Raw genomic sequence first — 20,734 nt, forward strand, 5'->3', positions numbered from 1 at the left:
GTGGCCAGTGCAGGGACTGAGAATCATGTAAAAGTTGAGAAACGCATGGATTCCACTCAGTATCAGCAGATTCTGGAGACCAATGTCCAGGAATTGGTGAAAAAGCTGAAGCTGTGCTGGGGCTGGATCTTTCAACAAGACAACAACACTAAACACTGTTCAAAATCCACTAAGGCATTCACGCAGAGGAACAAGTACAACGTTCTGGAATGGCCATCTCAGTCCCCAGACCTGATTATAATTAAAAATCGGTGGTGTGAGTTAAAGAGAGCTGCCCATGCTCAGAAGCCATCAAACCTGAATGAACTAGAGATGTTTTGTAAAGAGGAATGGTCCAAAATACCTTCAATCAGAATCCAGAGTCTCATTGGAACCTACAGGAAGCGTTTAGAGGCTGTAATTTCTGCAAAAGGAGGAGCTACTAAATAATGATTTCATTTCTCCTTTGTGGTGCCTAAATTTATGCACCTGCCTAATTTTGTTTAAACAATCATTGCACACTTTCTGTGAATCCAATAAACTTAATTTCACTTCTCAAATATCACTGTGTGTGTCTCCTATATGATATGTTTAACTGACATTTTTATTGTCGTAACAACCAACAATTTATACTGGAAAATCATGAAGATTAACAAGCTTGCCCAAACTTTCGCGCCCCACTGTGTGTGTGTGTGTGTGTGTGTGTGTGTGTGTGTGTGTGTGTGTGTGTGTGTGTGTGTGTGTGTGTGTGTGTGTATTAGAATCATATGTGCATTTCATCTAATCAATACATTTCTGATATTAATCTGTATTAAGTAAAGGTTGCAAAATGTTAGTTCCGCTTTTTTGGGAAACTCCGCTGCTTGCAGCTGGCCAGGAAAGCTTCTAGTAAAAATCAACTTGACTTTTTTATACTCTGTGTGTGTGTGTTCTTTCACACGCAAGCTCACTAGGCCTAGTAAAAGAGGCTTGAACCATCTGACTGTTAGACCTTGGTTGGTCTTAGGAGTGTCCACTTCCTTTCAGACACCTCCAAGACATAAATGTTAGTCCTCTCGGCGGCAGTCTTTGTGTAGTGGTGTGTAGAGGCTGTTGTGCTTGTGCGCACGTTCAGGGGAGTGTAGGCGATTACGCTTTTCCAGACCCTATGGTCGGGCTGAGGTAGTTCAATGACAGTTAAGTGACCAAAAAAACACTGATTCTGCACTGAGGCCTTATATAGGTAGCAGAAGTGGATAGTAGATTACAGGAGTGGTGGTGAAGGACCATTGGGTTATGGTCTGGGCACTACTAGGACCAGCAGACCTGTCTCCAACAGCTAATGTGTGCACTGGACACACAAAATTGCAATATAACAATAACAAGAAAAAGAAAAACAGCCCTTAGAAGGGTGAACTACTGTAAGAACTGACTGTACCTGTCTGCAACAGATAAAGTGCACTGTGTGGACACACTGAGCAGCAATATCACAAGATCAAAATACAGCCTTTAGAGGGGCTCTTGAGGTTATGTAGATGTTGAATTGGTACTGTAGCAACTCCACTGGGGACACAGAACACAGGCCTAACTAACACTTTCCTAGGAATACAGCTCTGTCCCTGCTCTCCTTCACAGCAGCTACAGTCAGAGTTTAAGTCACAGTGTAAAATGGCTGCTGTGCTGGCTTTCTGATAGGTGGGGGGTGGTCCAGGTGGGAAGGATAGCTGATTGTCTGCCATGTGTCTGCTGACTCTGGGGTGAGGGCTCAATTTGTAGCTCCATTATAATGTGTAGGGGGAAAATCGAACACACCATACAGTATATTCGCAAATAGACGAACATGCGTTTGTGAACATGCATTGTTGGCCATGAACTGTTTGCCGGGTGAACAGTTTGAGTCATCTTTACTGAGCAAATGTCTCAAGACAATAAACCTGAATGTATTTATAAAAGTTTTTTTTATATCTATATATGGCTGTGTGTTGGTATGTAAGCCTGCCCTCCCAGGGATGTTTTCTCTAGAATACGATGTCATACAGCCTTATTCTCCAGAACACTTTGGGGGATTATGTGATGTTCTAGCTCGCTTCACAGTCAACAGTGATTCACTTTGCCAGCAGAAAAGATGCCGACATCTCTTTTAAGAATGTAAATTAATGTGAGGTAGGTAGATATCAACTAAATAATTTATGAATAAATGTTGTAAATAAGCATTTTTTTTCATTAAATGTATGTTCTTGGAAAGTAGGAAGAAAGTGGAGCAGAGAAGAATTATTATTATAAATATGGAAGAACATTTAACCCTCCCCAGAGAGTGTCTTTGCTCACTATGCCACCATGCCTCCCTCGCATGTAATTTGTCACTGGGTTACTTAGTATTGTAATCGCACCCACTATTATATGCACCAAGGCAGATAGGTTGGTCAGTGTATAACATAGTCTATACTGTCTAAATTATACGGCTATTATAACGTAATGAAGTGCAGACAATACATTAACTACATTTACGCATGAAACACATGTTCCTTAATGTTTTGACCATTAATGGTCAAAACATTAAGGAACATTAAAATGATATCTATCTTTCCATAGTTACATTGTATTACACAGGGCGACTTTTTCTCAAAGTCAGCAGCTCCATTCAGCAGAAAAAGTCGCCCTGTGTAATACAATGTAACTATGGAAAGATGGATATCATTTTAAAGCTCTCTTTCTCCTCTTTCTGATGACCCCTAAATCGCCGCCCTACGCCTTTTAGTTTTCTCTATTTTCGTGATCAAAATAGCGGCCGCGGCAATTTCAATCGCGAAAATAGCGAAAACTAAAAGGCATAGGGCGTCGATTTATATATCATTGGAAAGAGGAGAAAGAGAGCTTTAAACTGATATGAATCTTTCCATAGTTTCTGCACTGCTCGGAGTCCCTTTAAAGGGCTTCATCACGAGAATGCAAATAATATATTCCCAAGTCTAAAGATAGTGTGGAGTATAGGGTTGCGCCATAGTGTAATGTAGACCAGGAGTCTTGCCATCATAGAATGACCATAGAATGATCTATGAAATACAGCTTACCTACAGTATGTTTTGAGACACAATAAAGCATAACATTAACTATTTACACACACGACTATGACCCACTGCGAACCTATCCACTTGCACCCATCCACAACCGCTATCTAAAGCCCTGCCACACATGCGCACTAAGATTTGTCTGTGTGTTGACTGTTGACTGTTCTCAGCATTTGTCGCTTCTGTTTATCCAAGATTGTTCTTGATCTGCCACTTCAAGCCTTAACTTGAACTGAGCCTTTGGTCTTCCATTTCCTCAATATGTTCCTAACTGGGGAAACAGACAGCTGAAATCTCTGAGACAGCTTTCTATATCCTACCCCTAAACCATGATGGTGAACGATCTTTGTCTTTAGGTCATTTGAGAGTTGTTTTGCGACCCTTATGTTGCTACTCTTCAGAGAAAATTCAAAGAAAAGGAAAACTTACAATTGACCCACTTAAATACTCTTTCTCATAATTGCATTCACCTGTGTATGTAGGTCAGGGGTCACCGAGCTTACCAAGCCAAGTTGAGTTCCAATAATTCGTTCTAAAGGTATTGTAATCAATAAAATGACAACAGTGCCCACATGTATGCACCTGCCTAATTTTATTTAAACAATTATTGCGTAATGCATACTTTCTGTAAATCCAATAAACTTCATTTCACTTCTCAAATATCACTGTGTGTGTCTCCTATATGATATATTTAACGGACATTTTTTTATCATAACAACCAATGATTTATACAGGAAAATCATGACAAAGTGGACCCAAATTAAAAATACAAGATTTCAGAAAAAAAATCTATTTTCTAAATACAATAATAAATAGCAGCCTTTTTTCAGCTGCATGATGACAAATATAAAATATTTAACATTTATTGGAGGAACCCCTCCCTTCCTTTCATATTGCCTGGACAGAATCCGGCAAACTGGTGGAGTAGGTGGTGTCCGGCAATAGAGGAATTGCTAATGGCTGCCACCTGTATAACCCTAGTAATGAAAAGAGAAGGTGAAAAGCATGCACTGAAATGCTCATAGGCTTGAAAGAGTGTTTATTTATCTTTGTTTGTACTGTATGTGTCAGAGTGGTGCAACTAAATATTTTGAATTAAAAACTTGTTTGGTTTGGGTCCGCTTTAACAATGTAGCCCAAACTTTCGCATCCCACTGTATATATATATATATATATATAGAGAGAGAGAGAGAGAGAGAGAGAGAGAGAGAGAGAGAGAGAGAGAGAGAGAGAGAGAGAGAGAGAGAGAGAGAGAGCGCGAGCGAGAGAGTAAATATATGTGTGTGTGTGTGTGTGTGTGTGTGTGTGTGTATATTTTTTTTATATATATATATATATATATATATACAGTATGTATATATATATATATATATATATATATATATATAATCCTATATAATAAATCCAGTGTCTCTGCGTCCTGTCCCTGTGTGTGTGTGTGTGTGTGTGTCCCTGCTTCCAGACCTGACAGTTTGCTGTCTGTGAACCTAATTGCATTGTGGGAAATGACAGCTTTTTCCAACTGCCAAGCAAGCAACATCTCCCTGTGTGCATATACTTCGGACAGTGGTGGGGGATGGGCAAGTGGGACATGTCTGTGTGCGCATTTATAGCGGCTGTGACCTAGCGACTGTTTTTTAACGGGCGGGCCTTTTTACTAGTACATACTGTATATATTTATTAAGCTTGAAGTTCAGCTTTTAGTATTTTAATGGACAATAGTCATAATCTCTACATCTGTCAATCAAATGGTTTGTGTAAACATCCACAGTGCAATGCGTGTCTACATGAGTAAGGAATAAGTAAATGCAGATTTTTGCATTTCTAATGATAGAAGTTAATTCCATGTGACATTCATGCTGTTTCTGTCATTTAAAATGGCACTCTGCAGTGCGCCCCTGACAGCAGAACAAGCTCTCCAGCAAGTTTACAACTGACCGCTCAATGCCAATCCCCTGCTGCTGCACCAAAACTCCCTTTTATGTTTGATAAATGACACATTTAATTTCCCTTCCTTTGCTGCTACACATGCTGGAACCAATGAGATACACAATGTTCTCTCTGACTGCACACAGCCTCAGAGCACTGGCTGGCTGAATTCATTGCAGAATGTCAAAGTACAATGAGATAGTTTAAAGCAGCATCAATATTTGTTTTAATGAGATGGCACTTTTCATCTGTGCCTTCGTCTACAGCGCTTATTTATTTATTCCCAAATACAAGGAAAAAAGTGCACTAGATGCAAAAGCTTCTCAGAACATCAAGTCGATGCAACATGCACATAGAGGGGAACATAGCGCTTCCTGCTGGGTATTCGAAACACACATTGCCATCTGTATTAAATGGCACTGGGAGAGCTGATTATGGTTGGCCCTTCTTTTCATAGCAGATGGGTTCATTAAATTTAATAGCCTCCAGAGCCTTCAGAAACAGCGCTGAGCACATGTGGAGCGTACTGCGACACTTCACACCGCGCCCCTGAGTCATTACATCTCTGGCTCGGATTATAAATATTACACTCATTTATTTTTATTCCGAGCCATTAATGTTTTAATTATTAGTGGAAGTCGAGGAATGATGAGTTATGTGATCTTGTTTTTCTTTTTACTATTTCATTTTAGAAGAATACAAGGAAATGGCTATTCTCTTTTCATTGTAACAGGGAAAAATCAGCTCTGCAGTAGGAGACAATGGACTGAATGGGCAGGAAGAGTTGTCACTTATGTTTCACATATGTTTAGAGATGTTTTTGTGCGGTTACACATGAGAAACATTAGGGACGTTTTTTTCTCACAAGTATTCTCGTATGAAAACAAGTTCAAAACCTTTGTGTTGTGATTTTATAAATGGATTAATTGTATGTTTTCATCTGCTGGTGATGTTTTTATTTGAAATATTACACATTTGGACTACATTTTCACTTGCAGGAGGCAGGTGATAAGACTGATGGACAGCACTGCAGTGCTCCCTGCTCCAGTTTACTTTTCCTCTGAGTTTTTCACACCTTGCCAATAAAATACGGTACCTTTAAGGGCCCGTTTCCACTAGTGCGGTGCGAATCACCGGGATTCCACCGCTGACGAAATCGCATGCGGATGCGATTCCGCGTGCGGTTTTTGCCGCGATTTCGCATGCGATTTCGCATAGGCAGGGTATATGCGAATTTAACCATGTCACTGCCTGGTTCAATTTGCATTAGTTTTCGTGCGAATTCGCACGCGAAATCGCGGCAAAAAACGCATGTGGAAACAGTCTCATCCACTTGTATTGGTTATGCGAATCCGCATGCAGACAACGCATGCGGATTCGCTCTAGTGGAAACGGGCCCTTAAGCATCCAGAAAGAAAGAAAATCTTCAAAATAAGTTTGTTTTTGCCACTTTACCTACGTTTTAGTACTTTGTCAGTGGCTAGGTGCTGAAAAGTTATTTTGTAAGTAAGATAATGACTATATCTGGGGGGAAAACTCTTCACCCAAACACAACCAGTCTGGAACTCTGATATGCAAGCACAGCCAGGGCCGGTTCAAGTAACAATTGGGCCCTAGGGCAAAATTAGCCTGCGGGCCCCCTAACAGACACACCACGACCAAAAAGTATCATTAGGGGCCCTTTTGTTGAAGCCAAATTTCCCTACTGGGCCCCTGAGCTGGCTGGTGACCCTCCCCCAATCACCTCCCAACTTAACTGTGCTCCCTAGGACCATTGCAGTGTCTATGTCAGTGTAGTGTCCGCCAGCACAGATGAGATGCTACTCTGCCAAAGACTCTGCAGAGTCCCTGGGGAGCAACAGTTAAGATGGAGGGCCACCTTAGGGGCCCCTACAGGCTCTGGGGCCCTAGGGCAATTGCCCATTTTTTCCTATGGTAGCTCCGGCCCTGAGCACAGCAGTTCATTTCCAGGAACAAACCTGACTAGTATGTTTAAGGCCTCTTGCACAGTAAGACGTTGCGTTTTGATGCAAAGTTAAAGTCACAACGCAAATTACAACGCAATGTTCCCAAAAAGTCGCACAGCAATTCAAAGTCTGTGCGACAATTCAGTGCACAATTCGCGTTTGTGTGTAACGTGTAGCGTTATTAGAAAGTGCTGCATGCTGTGCGTTATACACGTTATTAGCTGCGCTGGACTGTTTGCACATGCTCAGTAATAACTTGGAAGCATAATTTTAATTTCCTGTATGCTCTACAGTATGCGACAATAACGGGGCATTAAGTTGCGTTGCGACTTTTTTGGGGCGTTGCATTGTAATTTGCATTGTGACTTTAACGTCACATCAAAACGCAACATCCTACTGTGAAGGAGGCCTAAAATTACATTTACTATGTCTCCCTGGGGCCTTTGTTTTTCTTATATTTGCACCTTCTTTACTCTGACTGAAATCATCTGAGGTCTTCATGCTGAAATTGTGAATGCCCATCTTGACTTTTTAATTCCCTGCTGAGAACTAACAGGGTTCCTGGGTGTATTTATACATATGCCGTGGTGGGCTACCCTCAGCGAGGGCTGATTTTTGGCACAGGCCGTTCAGGAAAGTGCCCAGAGCACCACCTAGTTATGATGGAGCATTACCACTCTGCATTATATTTTCTTTATATTCACACAGCGGGATATCCCGTTTGTGGCACCAAAACTTCTATTAAACTGCCCTGCTTTGATACATTATACAAACCCCTCTGGTCACAAGCAAGCTGCTTCCAGCCCCATCAAAAGACACCAGGGGCACCCTTAGCCATTTTGTCACTCCAGGCAAGAAAACCTGTGCCCCCCCCCCCCATGGTGCCACCCATGAAAATAATTATAATGCGGCAATGTTTCACCTTGAAATAGTCATAATGCAGCAATGTTTCACCAGAAAATAATCGTAATGCAGCAATGTTTCACCATAAAATAATTGTAATGCGGCACTCTTTCACCAGAAAATATCGTTACGCAGCAAAGTTTCACCATAAAATAATCATAATGCAGCAACCTTTCACCGGAAAATAATCATAACGCAGCAATGTTTTACCACAAAAAATCGTAATGTGGCAGTGTTTCACTAGAAAATAATCATAATGTGGCCAGCATTTCACCATAAAATAATTGTAATGCAGCAATCTTTCACCAGAAAAGAATCATAACGCAGCAATGTTTCACCAGAAAATAATTATGTGGGCAGGGTTTTACCATAAAATAATTGTAATGCAGCAATTTCCACTAGAAAATAATCATAATGTGGGCAGTGTTTCACCACAAAATAATCGTAATGTGACAATGTTTCACTTGAAAATAATCATAATGTGGGCAGCGTTTCACCAGAAAATAATGTTCACCTGTAAAAAAAAAAAAAAGCATTGACTCACCTACAGAAGACTCCTCTCCCTGGGCGCAGCTCTCCCGATGATCTGCCTGCAGCCAGCCACTGCGAAAGTCCCACGCTCTGATACTGCAGAGCAGGGCTATGGGAAAATGGTGCCCAAAGCCCTGTACTTTTAACACAAATAGTCTTCAGATGCAATCTCCCCGTAGCCCTGCTCTGCCTGCTGGAAGACTCTACAGGCTGTAGCGGTGAGCTGCGGGGGTGAACTGGTATGGCGTCTATTAGACGCTTTGGCTAGTTTACCACGGGGTTCCCACAATCTGGTGGGGGAGGGTGGGCATGGTCCCCTATCCGCTGCAGCGCCCCCTCTGCACACCACCCCAGGCACCCCGGAAAGACACTCTTCTCACTGGAGTTCCTTACTGTTCATCCACCTGCTATGCTGCTATCCAGCAACATCTTACTGCATCCTGCATCCTGACGCTGCCTGCCTTTTATAAGGGGGGGGGGGGGGCCTCTAGGAGAGAGTGTAGCCTAATTGGCTACAATGTGCCTGCTGACTGTGATGTAGAGGGTCAAAGTTTGACCCTCATGATGCACTATGGGGGCGAACCGAACTTCTGGGAAAGTTTGCATTCGCTGGTGAACGAGAACCACCAAAGTTCGCCGGGAACCGTTCGCCGGGGGAACCATTTGGGCCATCTCTACTAATGCTACATTTGGCTGGCTGTTTCATTGCCTTACTACGGTAATATGTCGTACCACTGGCACAGTTAATTAGCACTTCCCTTTATGACTGAACTCAAGTACTAAACAGAGAAGCAATGCAGCAAGCCAATCTGCTTTGTACATTTAAGTCCATTTTTTTCACATACAGAGTTATATACTGAATCTAAGAGCAAAGTTTATATAATAAATACATACCATTTAATCTGGATTCCAGATGCATGTGTCACCTAAGGTGCCTAAAAATGGCCCTGCTGGTAGCAATTGTCAGAGGTATTCCTGTCAACAAGGAAACCATACATTTGTGTGAAACTGCTGTCTACCTCAAACCTGGACTTCTTGGGCACTTCCTGGATCTGGGAAACTAAGCAAAGAACGATGATGTCACCAAAGAATTCCTACCCTGGATCTGCTTGAAAGACACAACCATACTGATGTAGTGAACATCAAATATTCAGTTCGCGAATGCTAATTTACCGCAAATGTTCGTGAGGAGACAGTTCGCAGTGGGCTGTAAAGACTTAAATGGCAGGTGAACAGTCACCGAATTTACCGGTTAATAACAAAGCCCCCTTACATGCTAGAAACACCAAATTTGCAGGGTATGTGGAGGATAACAGTGGGTATAAAATGAAAAAAAAAATAAAAAGACCTTATAGTTTTTGAGAAAATCGATTTTAAAGATCTCATGCAGAGTGTGGGAAATGTTTCTCTGGTCGACGACTTTAGCGGTTAAATGCAAAGCCCCCTTACGTGCTAGAAACACCAAAGTTGCAGGTTATGTTAAAAAGGGCAGTGGGAACAAGAGGAACAAATATTTTCAAAAAGACCTTTAAATTTTGCCTCCATGGCTCCCTATTGGTCTAATAACACGGAGCTGCTCTAGCTATACTATGTATAGATAGAGCATAAAAGCATCTTTAAATTTTGGCTCCATGGCTTCCCATTGGTCTAATAACAGACCAATGGGGAGCCTCCTTATACCCATTGGTCTGTTATTAGACCAATGGGGAGCCTTAAAGGCAAAATATAAAGATGCTTTTGAGCTCTAGCTATACATAGTATAGCTAGAGCCATCAAGAGTGGCGGCGGGTGCGGCAGAGATCTTCAATCAAGATTTCAAGTTAGAAGATATTGGTGTGGGATTATTTCCAGGGATATTGGCATGGGGACTTTTTTTTAAAAGGTAATGGTAAGTATTTCTAATTACGAATAATACAATACTTTTTTGTGGTTGCTTTTATTTTTTTTCAACCCTTTGTGGAAATGGGTAAGGGGTACTATGGGAGGGAGGCTGTCATCTGGGGGTCCCCCTCTTAAAGTGGACTTCCAGATGCCACCATGAACCCCACCAGGGCGTCCTTGACCCCACCTCCTCCTGGGGCACTGGAGGTGGGTAAGAGCCCTTTGTCCATGCACAAGAGCTTGGGGGAGAGGGGGAGGTTTTGCTGCTCCTCTCCTCTGGAGCCCCCCCCCCCCATACCATGGACCATGGGAGCTGGTATAGCTCAGGGTGCAAAGCCCCAAATGGCCAGGGCTCTGCATTTGGGCTATCCGAGCCTGCATGGGGACAAGGGGTTAAAGAGGCTTGGGAGGGGGGACCCCAAGCCATTTTTCAAAAAATATTTCTCACACTCTGAACATATGAACATATATATATATATAAAACACGCAGAAACTTTGCTACTTTTTCTCAAAAAATATAAGATCTTTTTGAAAAATGTTTTTCCCTCTTGTACCCACTGTCCTCCTTCACATATCCTGCAAATTTGGCGTTTCTAGCACGTAAGGAGGCTTTACTATTAACCACTAAATTCAGCGGCCAGTGACTTCAAAGTAAAAAATGTAGACACAAATGTATTTTTATAAATGCATTAAACAACCCATGTTCACTGGCAAACTGTTCCGGCCATCTCTACTAATGTGCTGCATAATGCGAGGCTCAAATTTACAGTCTTTTTAACCTCCTGGAAATATTTCTGTTTTTTTGTATACAGACTGTGATGAAACATAACTTGATGCAAAGCATAATTGTGAGTCTGCATACATCTTTAACCTGTAGACATATCTCTTTCCTCTTCCCTTTTTGGAGGAGCATAAAGGGTCATCTTTGCTGCAGATTAGTATCTTCAGTGACTTTGTGACATGCTGATGTGCAAAGATGAGAATCAAAGTGACTTCCTAGAACAAACAGATATGACTTTAATACATTTTTAAAATTGCCCACGGCAAGCTGTGCACTGGATTCTTGTGCCACTCTATCTTCAGGGTTCATTGCTCTCAGACAATTCCTTTGAATGGGAAACTTATAGTACATACTACACTCAGTCCTTACCTGACATATGACTGATTATTCCAAACAGCCTTTCTCAACCAGCCAGCAAACTCAGTGAAGGAATAAGCTGCCTGCATGCACAATTAAAAATATTATGGAGCATCTAGCAGGGCAGGCAGATTTTATTACATTCTAATGTGTGACATCTAGTCTTGGCTTATAAAAGGTGACAGCTTAATAATACAAACATATCTGATCTATACTCATGTTTCTTTACCTCGCACCCCCATTGCCAGACCTCTGTGCTTTTCTTTCTGAGCAGTGCAGTGGGTAAAGTAGAATACATCTGAGAAAGGTTAAATCCCAACTCCACACACATCTGACATCTAGAGTAGACCATATGTAAGCTTTCCGCATCAAAGATCTATTTGTGTAAATAATATGTTATTTAGGTGATTCCAAATACATTACTGTAGTTGTAGCAGTAGTGGCCAGTATCCCCTTCTCCAGCCATTCTCTGCAGTCCAAACTTACAGAGCTGCATGCAGTGAACCTCCCATATAGCTCTAGTAAGAAGCAACAGCCTCGCCCACACGGCAACCTGTTATCTACTTCAGCTGAGGAGCTTTTGTTAACATGAACAAACTTTTAAAAAACAAGATTTCTGGCTGCAGAAGTTTATTTTGACACAAACCAATCGGACCTTCAGATACTAAACTATGTATTCAGAAACTGCATCTGGAATGGAGCTTACATTTGTTTTTTTTACTTTGCATATACAGATTTAGACTTTCAGCAAAATCACATAAATAAGGAAAAGAAACCCCTACAATTCAAGATCTGGATATTGATAATTTGATACATTCTGGTTTTTAAAGTGTGGCAGTGATTCATGACCTTATAGGTGTGCTGCATAAGCAGTAGTGTAAATGAATGTACTTGAACTTACCAGTCCTTATTTGGGCTGATGCACTGATGATGTAGTGCACACAAGTAGCTGTGAACCTGTATTGTCTCAGACCCCATTTGCTCGTGTATCAAAAAAGGGCGCCTGGAAAAAAAGGTGCATGATATAGACAAAATTATAGGTTGTAATGTAAAACAATAATTTTGTTTATAGCTTGTAAGTGAAAATGTAGTCCTAAATAGGTTAAATAAATGGAAATTAAATGGCAAAATACCACGAATTCTGAAATGTAACGTCAAATAGTGTCTATAACAAAAAAATGATATTTACACTTGTATTAAACATTGAAATACAATGGTAGATTTTACAGATATTTTAATGCAATTATACCTAACTGTAGGCCCACACAGATCTCTCCCTATCCCTATCCCTAACCCCTAGACCCCTCTTTGTTTAAATATACATAATTTAATAAATTGTTTAAATTACATATATTGTGCTGTAACTATACCTAACCTTACTCTCACACAGAACTCTCCCTGTACCTATCCCTAACCCCTAGACCCCCCTGGTGGTGCCTAACCCTAACCACCCCCCTGGGGGTGTATATTGTACTGTAACTATACCTAACCCTACTCTCACACAGAACCCTCCCTGTACCTATCCCTAACCTATAGCCCCCCCTGGTGGTACCTAACCCTAACCACCCCCCTGGTGGTGCCTAACCCTAACCACCCCCTGCTGGTGCCTAACCCTAAGACCCCCCTGGTGGTGCCTAACACTAAGACCCACCTGATGGTGCCTAACCCTAAGACCCCCCTGGTGGTGCCTAACCCTAAAAATTCCTTGGTGGTGCCTAACCCTAAGACCCCCCTGGTGGTGCCTAACCCTAACCACCCCCCTGGTGGTGCCTAAGCCTAAGACCTTCCTGGTGGTGCGTAACCCTAACCACCCCCCTGGTGGTGTCTAACCCTAACCATCCCCCTGGTGGTGCCTAACCCTAACCATCCCCACTGCACAAACACCCTTACACACATATAAACAATAATATATTTAATCCTTAAAATACTTCACTATAAATAACATGAATAGAATAATTTATATATTTGTAATAGAATAAATAGCCTTAAAATCACGTACACATCAATATTATAAATAGAAAAAGGTGTATGTGTACATATATATATATATATATATATATATATATATATATATATATATATATATAAATATATATATATATATATATATATATATATATATATATATATATATATATATATATATATATATATATATACACTGTATATATACAGTATATATAATAGAATAAATAGCCTTACAATCACGTACGCATTAGAATTCTTAAAATAACGGTAATATTAAAAGGGATCTATTAGTAAGTTAATAAAACTATAATCGACGCATTATAAGAGTGAAAAACAAAGTTAATACCAAAAGCGATGTATTTCTAATACAATAGGGTTAAAAATGATATTTAAGCATTATACGTATTAAAAGGAATTTCAAATGACAAAATAAGTGTAAATGAAAATGTACTTGTTACAAAGTCAAAACAAACTTGTAAACGATATTTGTTTTAAACCTTATTCTGTAAATGAAAACTTTTGTTTACACGATCCCTGCAACCGCTATTTCTCGGGCGCCCTTTTTTCCTGTCGGGCACCCAATAGCCGATATTTTGCATTGCAGTTTATGGCGGCGCCCTTTTTGTCCACTAGCCATGTGCGCCCTTTTTTACTGGCCCACCATTTGCACTTATCACATTGTGTTGCTTCCACCGAACGCACCTCATCACAATGAGCATTTACAGTGGGTTGCAAAAGTATTCGGCCCCCTTGAAGTTTTCCACATTTTGTCACATTACTGCCACAAACTTGAATCAATTTTTTGGGAATTCCACGTAAAAGACCAATACAAAGTGGTGTATATGTGAGAAGTGGAACGAAAATCATACATGATTCCAAACATTTTTTACAAATCAATAACTGCAAAGTGGGTGTGCATAATTATTCAGCCCCCTTTGGTCTGAGTGCAGTCAGTTGCCCATAGACATTGCCTGATGAGTGCTAATGACTAAATAGAGTGCACCTGTGTGTAATCTAATGTCAGTACAAATACAGCTGCTCTGTGATGGCCTCAGAGGTTGTCTAAGAGAATCTTGGGAGCAACAACACTATGAAGTCCAAAGAACACACCAGACAGGTCAGGGATAAAGTTGTTGAGAAATGTAAAGCAGGCTTAGGCTACAAAAAGATTTCCTGAACATCCCACGGAGCACTGTTCAAGCGATCATTCAGAAATGGAAGGAGTATGGCACAACTGTAAACCTACCAAGACAAGGCTGTCCACCTAAACTTACAGGCCGAACAAGGAGAGTGCTGATCAGAAATGCAATCAAGAGGCCCATGGTGACTCTGGACGAGCAGCAGAGATCTACAGCTCAGGTGGGGGAAATCTGTCCATAGGACAACTATTAGTTATGCACTGCACAAAGTTGGCCTTTATAAAAGAGTGGCAAGAAGAAAGCCATTGTTAGCAGAAAAGTCCCGTTTGCAGTTTGCCACAAGACATGTGGGGGACACAGCAAACGTGGAAGAAGGTGCTCTGGTCAGATGAGACCAAAATTGAACTTTTTGGCCAAAATACAAAACGCTATGTGTGGTGGAAAACTAACTCTGCACATCACTCAGAACACACCATTCCCACTGTCAAATATGGTGGTGGCAGCATCATGCTCTGGGGGTGCTTCTCTTCTGCAGGGACAGGGAAGCTGGTCAGAGCTGATGTGAAGATGGATGAAGCCAAATACAGGACAATCTTGCAAGAAAACCTCTTGGAGTCTGCAAAAGACTTGAGACTTGGGCAGATGTTCACCTTCCAGCAGGACAACGACCCTAAACATAAAGCCAGGGCAACAATGGAATGGTTTAAAACAAAACATATCCATGTGTTAGAATGGCCCAGTCAAAGTCCAGATGTAAATCCAATTGAGAATCTGTGGCAAGATCTGAAAACTGCTGTTCACAAACTCTGTCCATCTAATCTGACTGAGGTGGAGCTGTTTTGCAAAGAAGAATGGGTAAGGATTTCAGTCTCTAGATGTGCAAAGCTGGTAGAGACATACCCTAAAAGACTGGCAGCTGTAATTGCAGCAAAAGGTGGTTCTACAAAGTATTGACTCAGGGGGCTGAATAATTACGCACACCCCACTTTGCAGTTATTTATTTGTAAAAAATGTTTGGAATCATGTATGATTTTCGTTCCACTTCTCACGTGTACACCACTTTGTATTGGTATTTCACACGGAATTCCAATAAAATTGATTCATGTTTGTGACAGTAATGTAACAGAATGTGGAAAACTTCAAGGGGGCTGAATATTTTTGCAACCCACTGTAAGTCAATGGAACATGACACACTGTGATGTGCCAGAAGTGCTCTTGCTGACACAGAAGCTGCATTGTGTTACCGCTCATAGCGCGGCACCGGAAGCAATGAGAGTCATTCGTAACCTGCACATTTTGAATTTTGCCCTACAATTTTTGAATTTTTCCCTGCAAATTTTGAATTTTGTGTTGTGCATGCGCTGATACCAATTTTTAATGATGTGATTTCTGTCCACCAGTATAAATAGACCTTTTGCAATTTAGAGCATGATTGAAGCATAAGTCGCCACAAAACCAAGTAGCTAATCCCCCAAACAGCATCGTACCATTGTAGGATCGTGAAAAGCACTCTTTATAACCCACAGGAAATGAGCAGAAGGGTGCAACTTTTTAAAGGCTGTTTGCCTCCAATTTCCTAGTCAATGCAGTTTACAGCATATACTAAAGTGTGTGTAATGGTGCATTGCGGTGTGGTTTCGATTTTGCCATGCGCAAATAGCATCTCACCAAATTATAGAAGGAACCTCATAATACAGGGCACCCATCGGAGTACTCAGTCAGGTAAGGAAAGCAGTGGCAGTTTGGGGGGTTCTGTGTCATAGTGTGGGTGCACAAAGATGGGCATTGAGATGTGTGACATTTTACTATTCTGCTTTTTTTTTTCATTTTGAATAAGCACTTTGAGCAATGAGGATGTGAAATAATAATGCATAGGAACAAAGCAACCAATCATTTCTGACTGTTAATATAAATCATTTTTCCAAGGGTTACTGTATTTAAGGAATCTTTGATTCTCATTACACTGCTTTATTGATTGAGCCTGTCAATGGGGAAGATATAGAAGTTACCTTTATTTCATTCATCTTAACAGTCACCTTTATTCCATTCGAAACCATGATGTTGTGATAGATGCTGATGTTGCAGATATGGCTAAGATAGTGTCTTAATGCACGGTTTGAATATCAGCAATTTGCAGTCAGCAGTACATGTACGATCATCAAATAACACCACTGGTACCAAGCAAATCATACGAAATAACATGGCCACCTCTTCAACTGTAGACCCATTAATGAAGAATAATTCATTTTATTACTGTAATTGCATTTTTTCATTATAAGTCTACAAGCTTTTGAAATATACATTGTGCCTTATGTGAAGAGTTCAACTGTCTATATCTTTCCAAAGTGGTTTATAAAAAGCTCCCATAGATGCCAAATAATATACAGTTCCCAGTTCCCTCATTTCAGCAAGCACATTCTGACCTTCCCACTGGGCACAATAAATACTTGAAGAACACCTGTGTAAGGGAGGAAGTAATTATTAACAGTGTTTACAGACACAATTTTACTCCCTTGCTTTACAGCAGTCATTTTATCTGAAATGTGGCATCTGTTTTATTCCCCAATAGCTGTGGAAGCCATTTTGTAGACAGAACCCACTGGCATGGAGAAGGAAGCCTATAACCTAGAAACTAATGGCTTGAAATACATTGTTTTCATTATTATTGTTTTATGTCTCAGTGATTTCATAGGCTAATGTATTTAGAGGCTACAGTCTAGTGAGCATTGATTCTAATGGCTTCCTGAGCTGTGTGATGAATGTTTTGACCAAGCATCACATCTATCAGGGAAAAGCAAAGGCTGAGATGAACGCTTTGGAACACCCTTTAGTTACACTAAATGAATTTTGTTTTGTTGTTTTTTTCCAGCTCCCTCAGGCCCAAAAGGTAAAATGTATTCTGTGGCTCCTTCATTGTGTAGATACCGTTGGCTATTATGCATGTTCTCCGTGTTGATGCACCTGCTACAGTGGTAACTAGGAGAGGAACTTTGTTAGATCACATTCAATGGTGTTTGCTCATGTGACCAGTTACAAGTAATTTTACTGTAGTAATAAACGAGAAACGTAATGTGGACATCGGCTATGCAAAATAAGCAAACTGCAAAGCAAACAGTGTTGAAGGGCCTTGTGTGCAGTGTTAAACTGAGGTACCTTATATTACCTGTACATGGTATAAGGCACTTAAAGGTCTAACATTGCCTCTTTATGATTGAGTGTACCCTGGTCTCCACTGTACAAGGAGTTGTTTTTTTATTGCCTCATCTGAATAAAGCACATTATAGAGTCATTTTATTGGACTACCCTATCAAAAGTTTCAGAAGTATATCATAGCTGTGACAGTGTTCCATAATATGTATATAATATAACACAATGGGGCTTCTTTGATAATGTGGTTGAAGTTTAAACATTTACTAAAACTATATTCATCTATAACATTCGAGCACAAAACCTTAGGAGAAACATTTATGAGAATCTGAGCTTTTATTCCTGGGAACCAAAACAACTGAATTTACAGATCTGCTTCATATGGGTTTTTACCAAATCTACATGGCTACGTCAAAACTGATTTGGTGTTAATTGTTAATTACAAGCAGACAATTAGAAGTGCATTTTTGTTTTTAGAACTGCTTTAGAAAAGTATTGTGTTCTATAGGATTTGATTTACCGGTAATGGAATCATTGATTCTATCCTTACATTTTCAGATTCCTTACACATTTTCAGATTCCTTAGTGATAATATCAGAAATGGATACTAAGCATTAAAGTACTAAGTATTAAATGCAGCTGACATACAGATACCTAAGATTTAGCTTGAGAGGGATGAATAGTAAAGATTCTTTCATACAATAAGGTTGATTCACAAAGTTTATCTTATTATTATCTCACCTTATCAATTTAAACTCCTTATTTGTCTATTTCTTTCCATCTGTATTCACAGTTTATTTCTTTATCTGTTTTATTTTGTCAAATATCTCACCTTATTTATTGTTTATCTCTTTAATTCTCATTTCTTATCTGTCTTCCGCTTTATCTCTCCTTATCTGCCTTTATTCATAATTTATTTAATCTGTTTTATGTCTAAAATTATCTCACCTTGGGCTATACTCACATATTCACGATAAAATTGCCATGAGCAGGCAATGCATGACAATTTTACTGCTGTTTATGCAAGTAGTCTAGCTTGCATTGCGCACATAGTGCAACACTTGTGTTGCTTCTATAACATGCATTATGCTATTTGCACAACACTAAATACGCTACTTGCGTAAACACCAGTAAAATTTCCCATGCAATGGCACTTTCACTGCTGTTTACTGAATATAGCCCATTAACTCTTTATCTCATGAATTATCTCTAAAGTTAAAGTGAAAAATTAGTAGGGTTAGATAAATCATGAGTTTTGTGAATCAACTCCTATGTGCACTGTAGAACATTAGAAAGCACTACACAATCAGACGTAGCATTGAAGTTAATAGCTGTGATTCAATTATCTTTTCTCCTGTGTTTTCTTACAGGAAATATTTTCTCATCATATCACATAATACTTAATGGCACTTATGGCCTGATGCACTAATGTCTGGTAAATTTGCACATTGGCCATGCACAACAATTTTACTGGTACGAATGCTAGGGGAACAGCAGCTATTACACTATTAGTACAATGCATGTTACTGTGGTAATGTACGCATAGCTACGATGCACCGTGCATTACCATAGCAATGTGCATGTTACCTCGGTAACACACGTGGCACTTATAGTGTAACGGGTGCTGCTACCCTTGCAGAAGTACCAGTAAAACTGCCATGCGCTTTTCACGCACATGGCAAATTTACCAGACATTTGTGCATCAGGTCCTTAGTAACATAATACTAAAACGTAGGTGAGAGAAGTAATATCAAATGTCCACACGTTTGGAATTACTTATACCGAGTAAGTTTGTGCTTGTTAGCATTTGAAAATATTTTTTATTGATAATGTATACAACATCTCCTGTGAGGACACTTAGGAAAAAAATTATTGAATCAAGGCCTACGTCTGATGTTCACCAAAGCATTGTACATTATATTGTTGTACAGTATTGCACTATTGCTGTGTTAGTTCCACTGCACTCTATTCAGTACAACTGATTTGCGCTAGTGTTGCAACTAATTACAATGCTTGTGGAGTGGATTGTAGTACAACCTAAAGCTACATGCATTCATATGAGAAGTACAACCATTGATGCCACAAGGCCATCTTTAAGTACAACTATATGGAGCAACAATGTTATAAGGACATAGAAAGAATAACATATTATTAGAACTACAGTATTTAGTATTTCTACCAAACGGGTATCTAAAAAGAACATACAAAGCTAGTATATCATGTGAAAGAGCAAGATAAAGAAGAAATATAGCACAAATAGCCAGTTAAGCTTCATCTGTCTTTTTTTTAGAGTAGGTTATAGAATAAATAAGCTTAAACCTGCATAGTGATTTAACATCAATATGTAATTTTATAAATACTTCCCACTGTTATGAAAAAAGCTCCAACATGTTTATATGTATGCATATAAATAAATCTATCACACCATACTTATCACATCATATATACTTTCTTCTGTATCCCCACAAACAGTGTGCTATAAGATCCCTGTACAGTAACAATTGTGGCTCCTGCACCATCCTCACTGTGTCACCTATTCTCCCATGTTTTGTCAATATTTGTCTGAGACGTTGACTTGTAAGAAATTTTACGTTGATTGTTGAATCTCCACAAAATCCGTTGTGATTTCTAAGTGATTTCCTTAAAGCTTTCAAAATATTCAAGAATGCCTTTATAGCTTTTTTTTTTTTACTTTTCAACTTGGTTGAAAAAAGACATGTCCATCTACTTCAATCTTCAAAAGATTTCAGCAGTTTCAGTCTAGTGAAAGGCAAGCCTCATGCAAGGCATGCCCAGAAAGTCCTACAGAAAAAACAACAAAACAATCCCTTCATGCATCCTCAGTGATTTTAATGTCTTCCCTGGATTTAAATATTTCCATGTTCTCCATAGTAATTTAACTGTATACTAATACGGGTGGGAGAAATACTTGTTGCTTTATGCAGCAGTGCATTTTACAGTTTAAAGGATTATACTTACAACGAGATTTATTGCATCAGCCCTAAACTGCAAATACTGGAGTATAAACCAATAATTTTTGCACTTAAAATACACCCCAAAGCAAAATCTCAGTTTATACTCAGGTCATACAGCATTACCTGGTGC

The 20,734-nt window shown here is 39.8% G+C and overlaps 1 protein-coding gene across 4 annotated transcripts in view; it reads left to right on the forward strand.

The window, feature by feature from the left end:
• The window catches only part of CACNA2D3 (calcium voltage-gated channel auxiliary subunit alpha2delta 3), a 1,137,695-nt gene that overhangs the window by 228,274 nt on the left and 888,687 nt on the right, over positions 1-20,734 (forward strand). For 3 of the 4 annotated variants that reach the window (XM_068253668.1, XM_068253670.1, XM_068253671.1), the window contains exon 5: positions 17,352-17,369. The exons of the other annotated variant lie outside the window; for it this stretch is intronic. In XM_068253668.1, the coding sequence (XP_068109769.1) occupies positions 17,352-17,369 (18 nt within the window). The remainder of the gene's footprint in view (positions 1-17,351; positions 17,370-20,734) is intronic. 4 annotated transcript variants of the gene reach the window in all.

The sequence above is a fragment of the Hyperolius riggenbachi genome, chromosome 9 (assembly GCF_040937935.1).
Source record: "Hyperolius riggenbachi isolate aHypRig1 chromosome 9, aHypRig1.pri, whole genome shotgun sequence".
NCBI lineage: Eukaryota > Metazoa > Chordata > Amphibia > Anura > Hyperoliidae > Hyperolius > Hyperolius riggenbachi.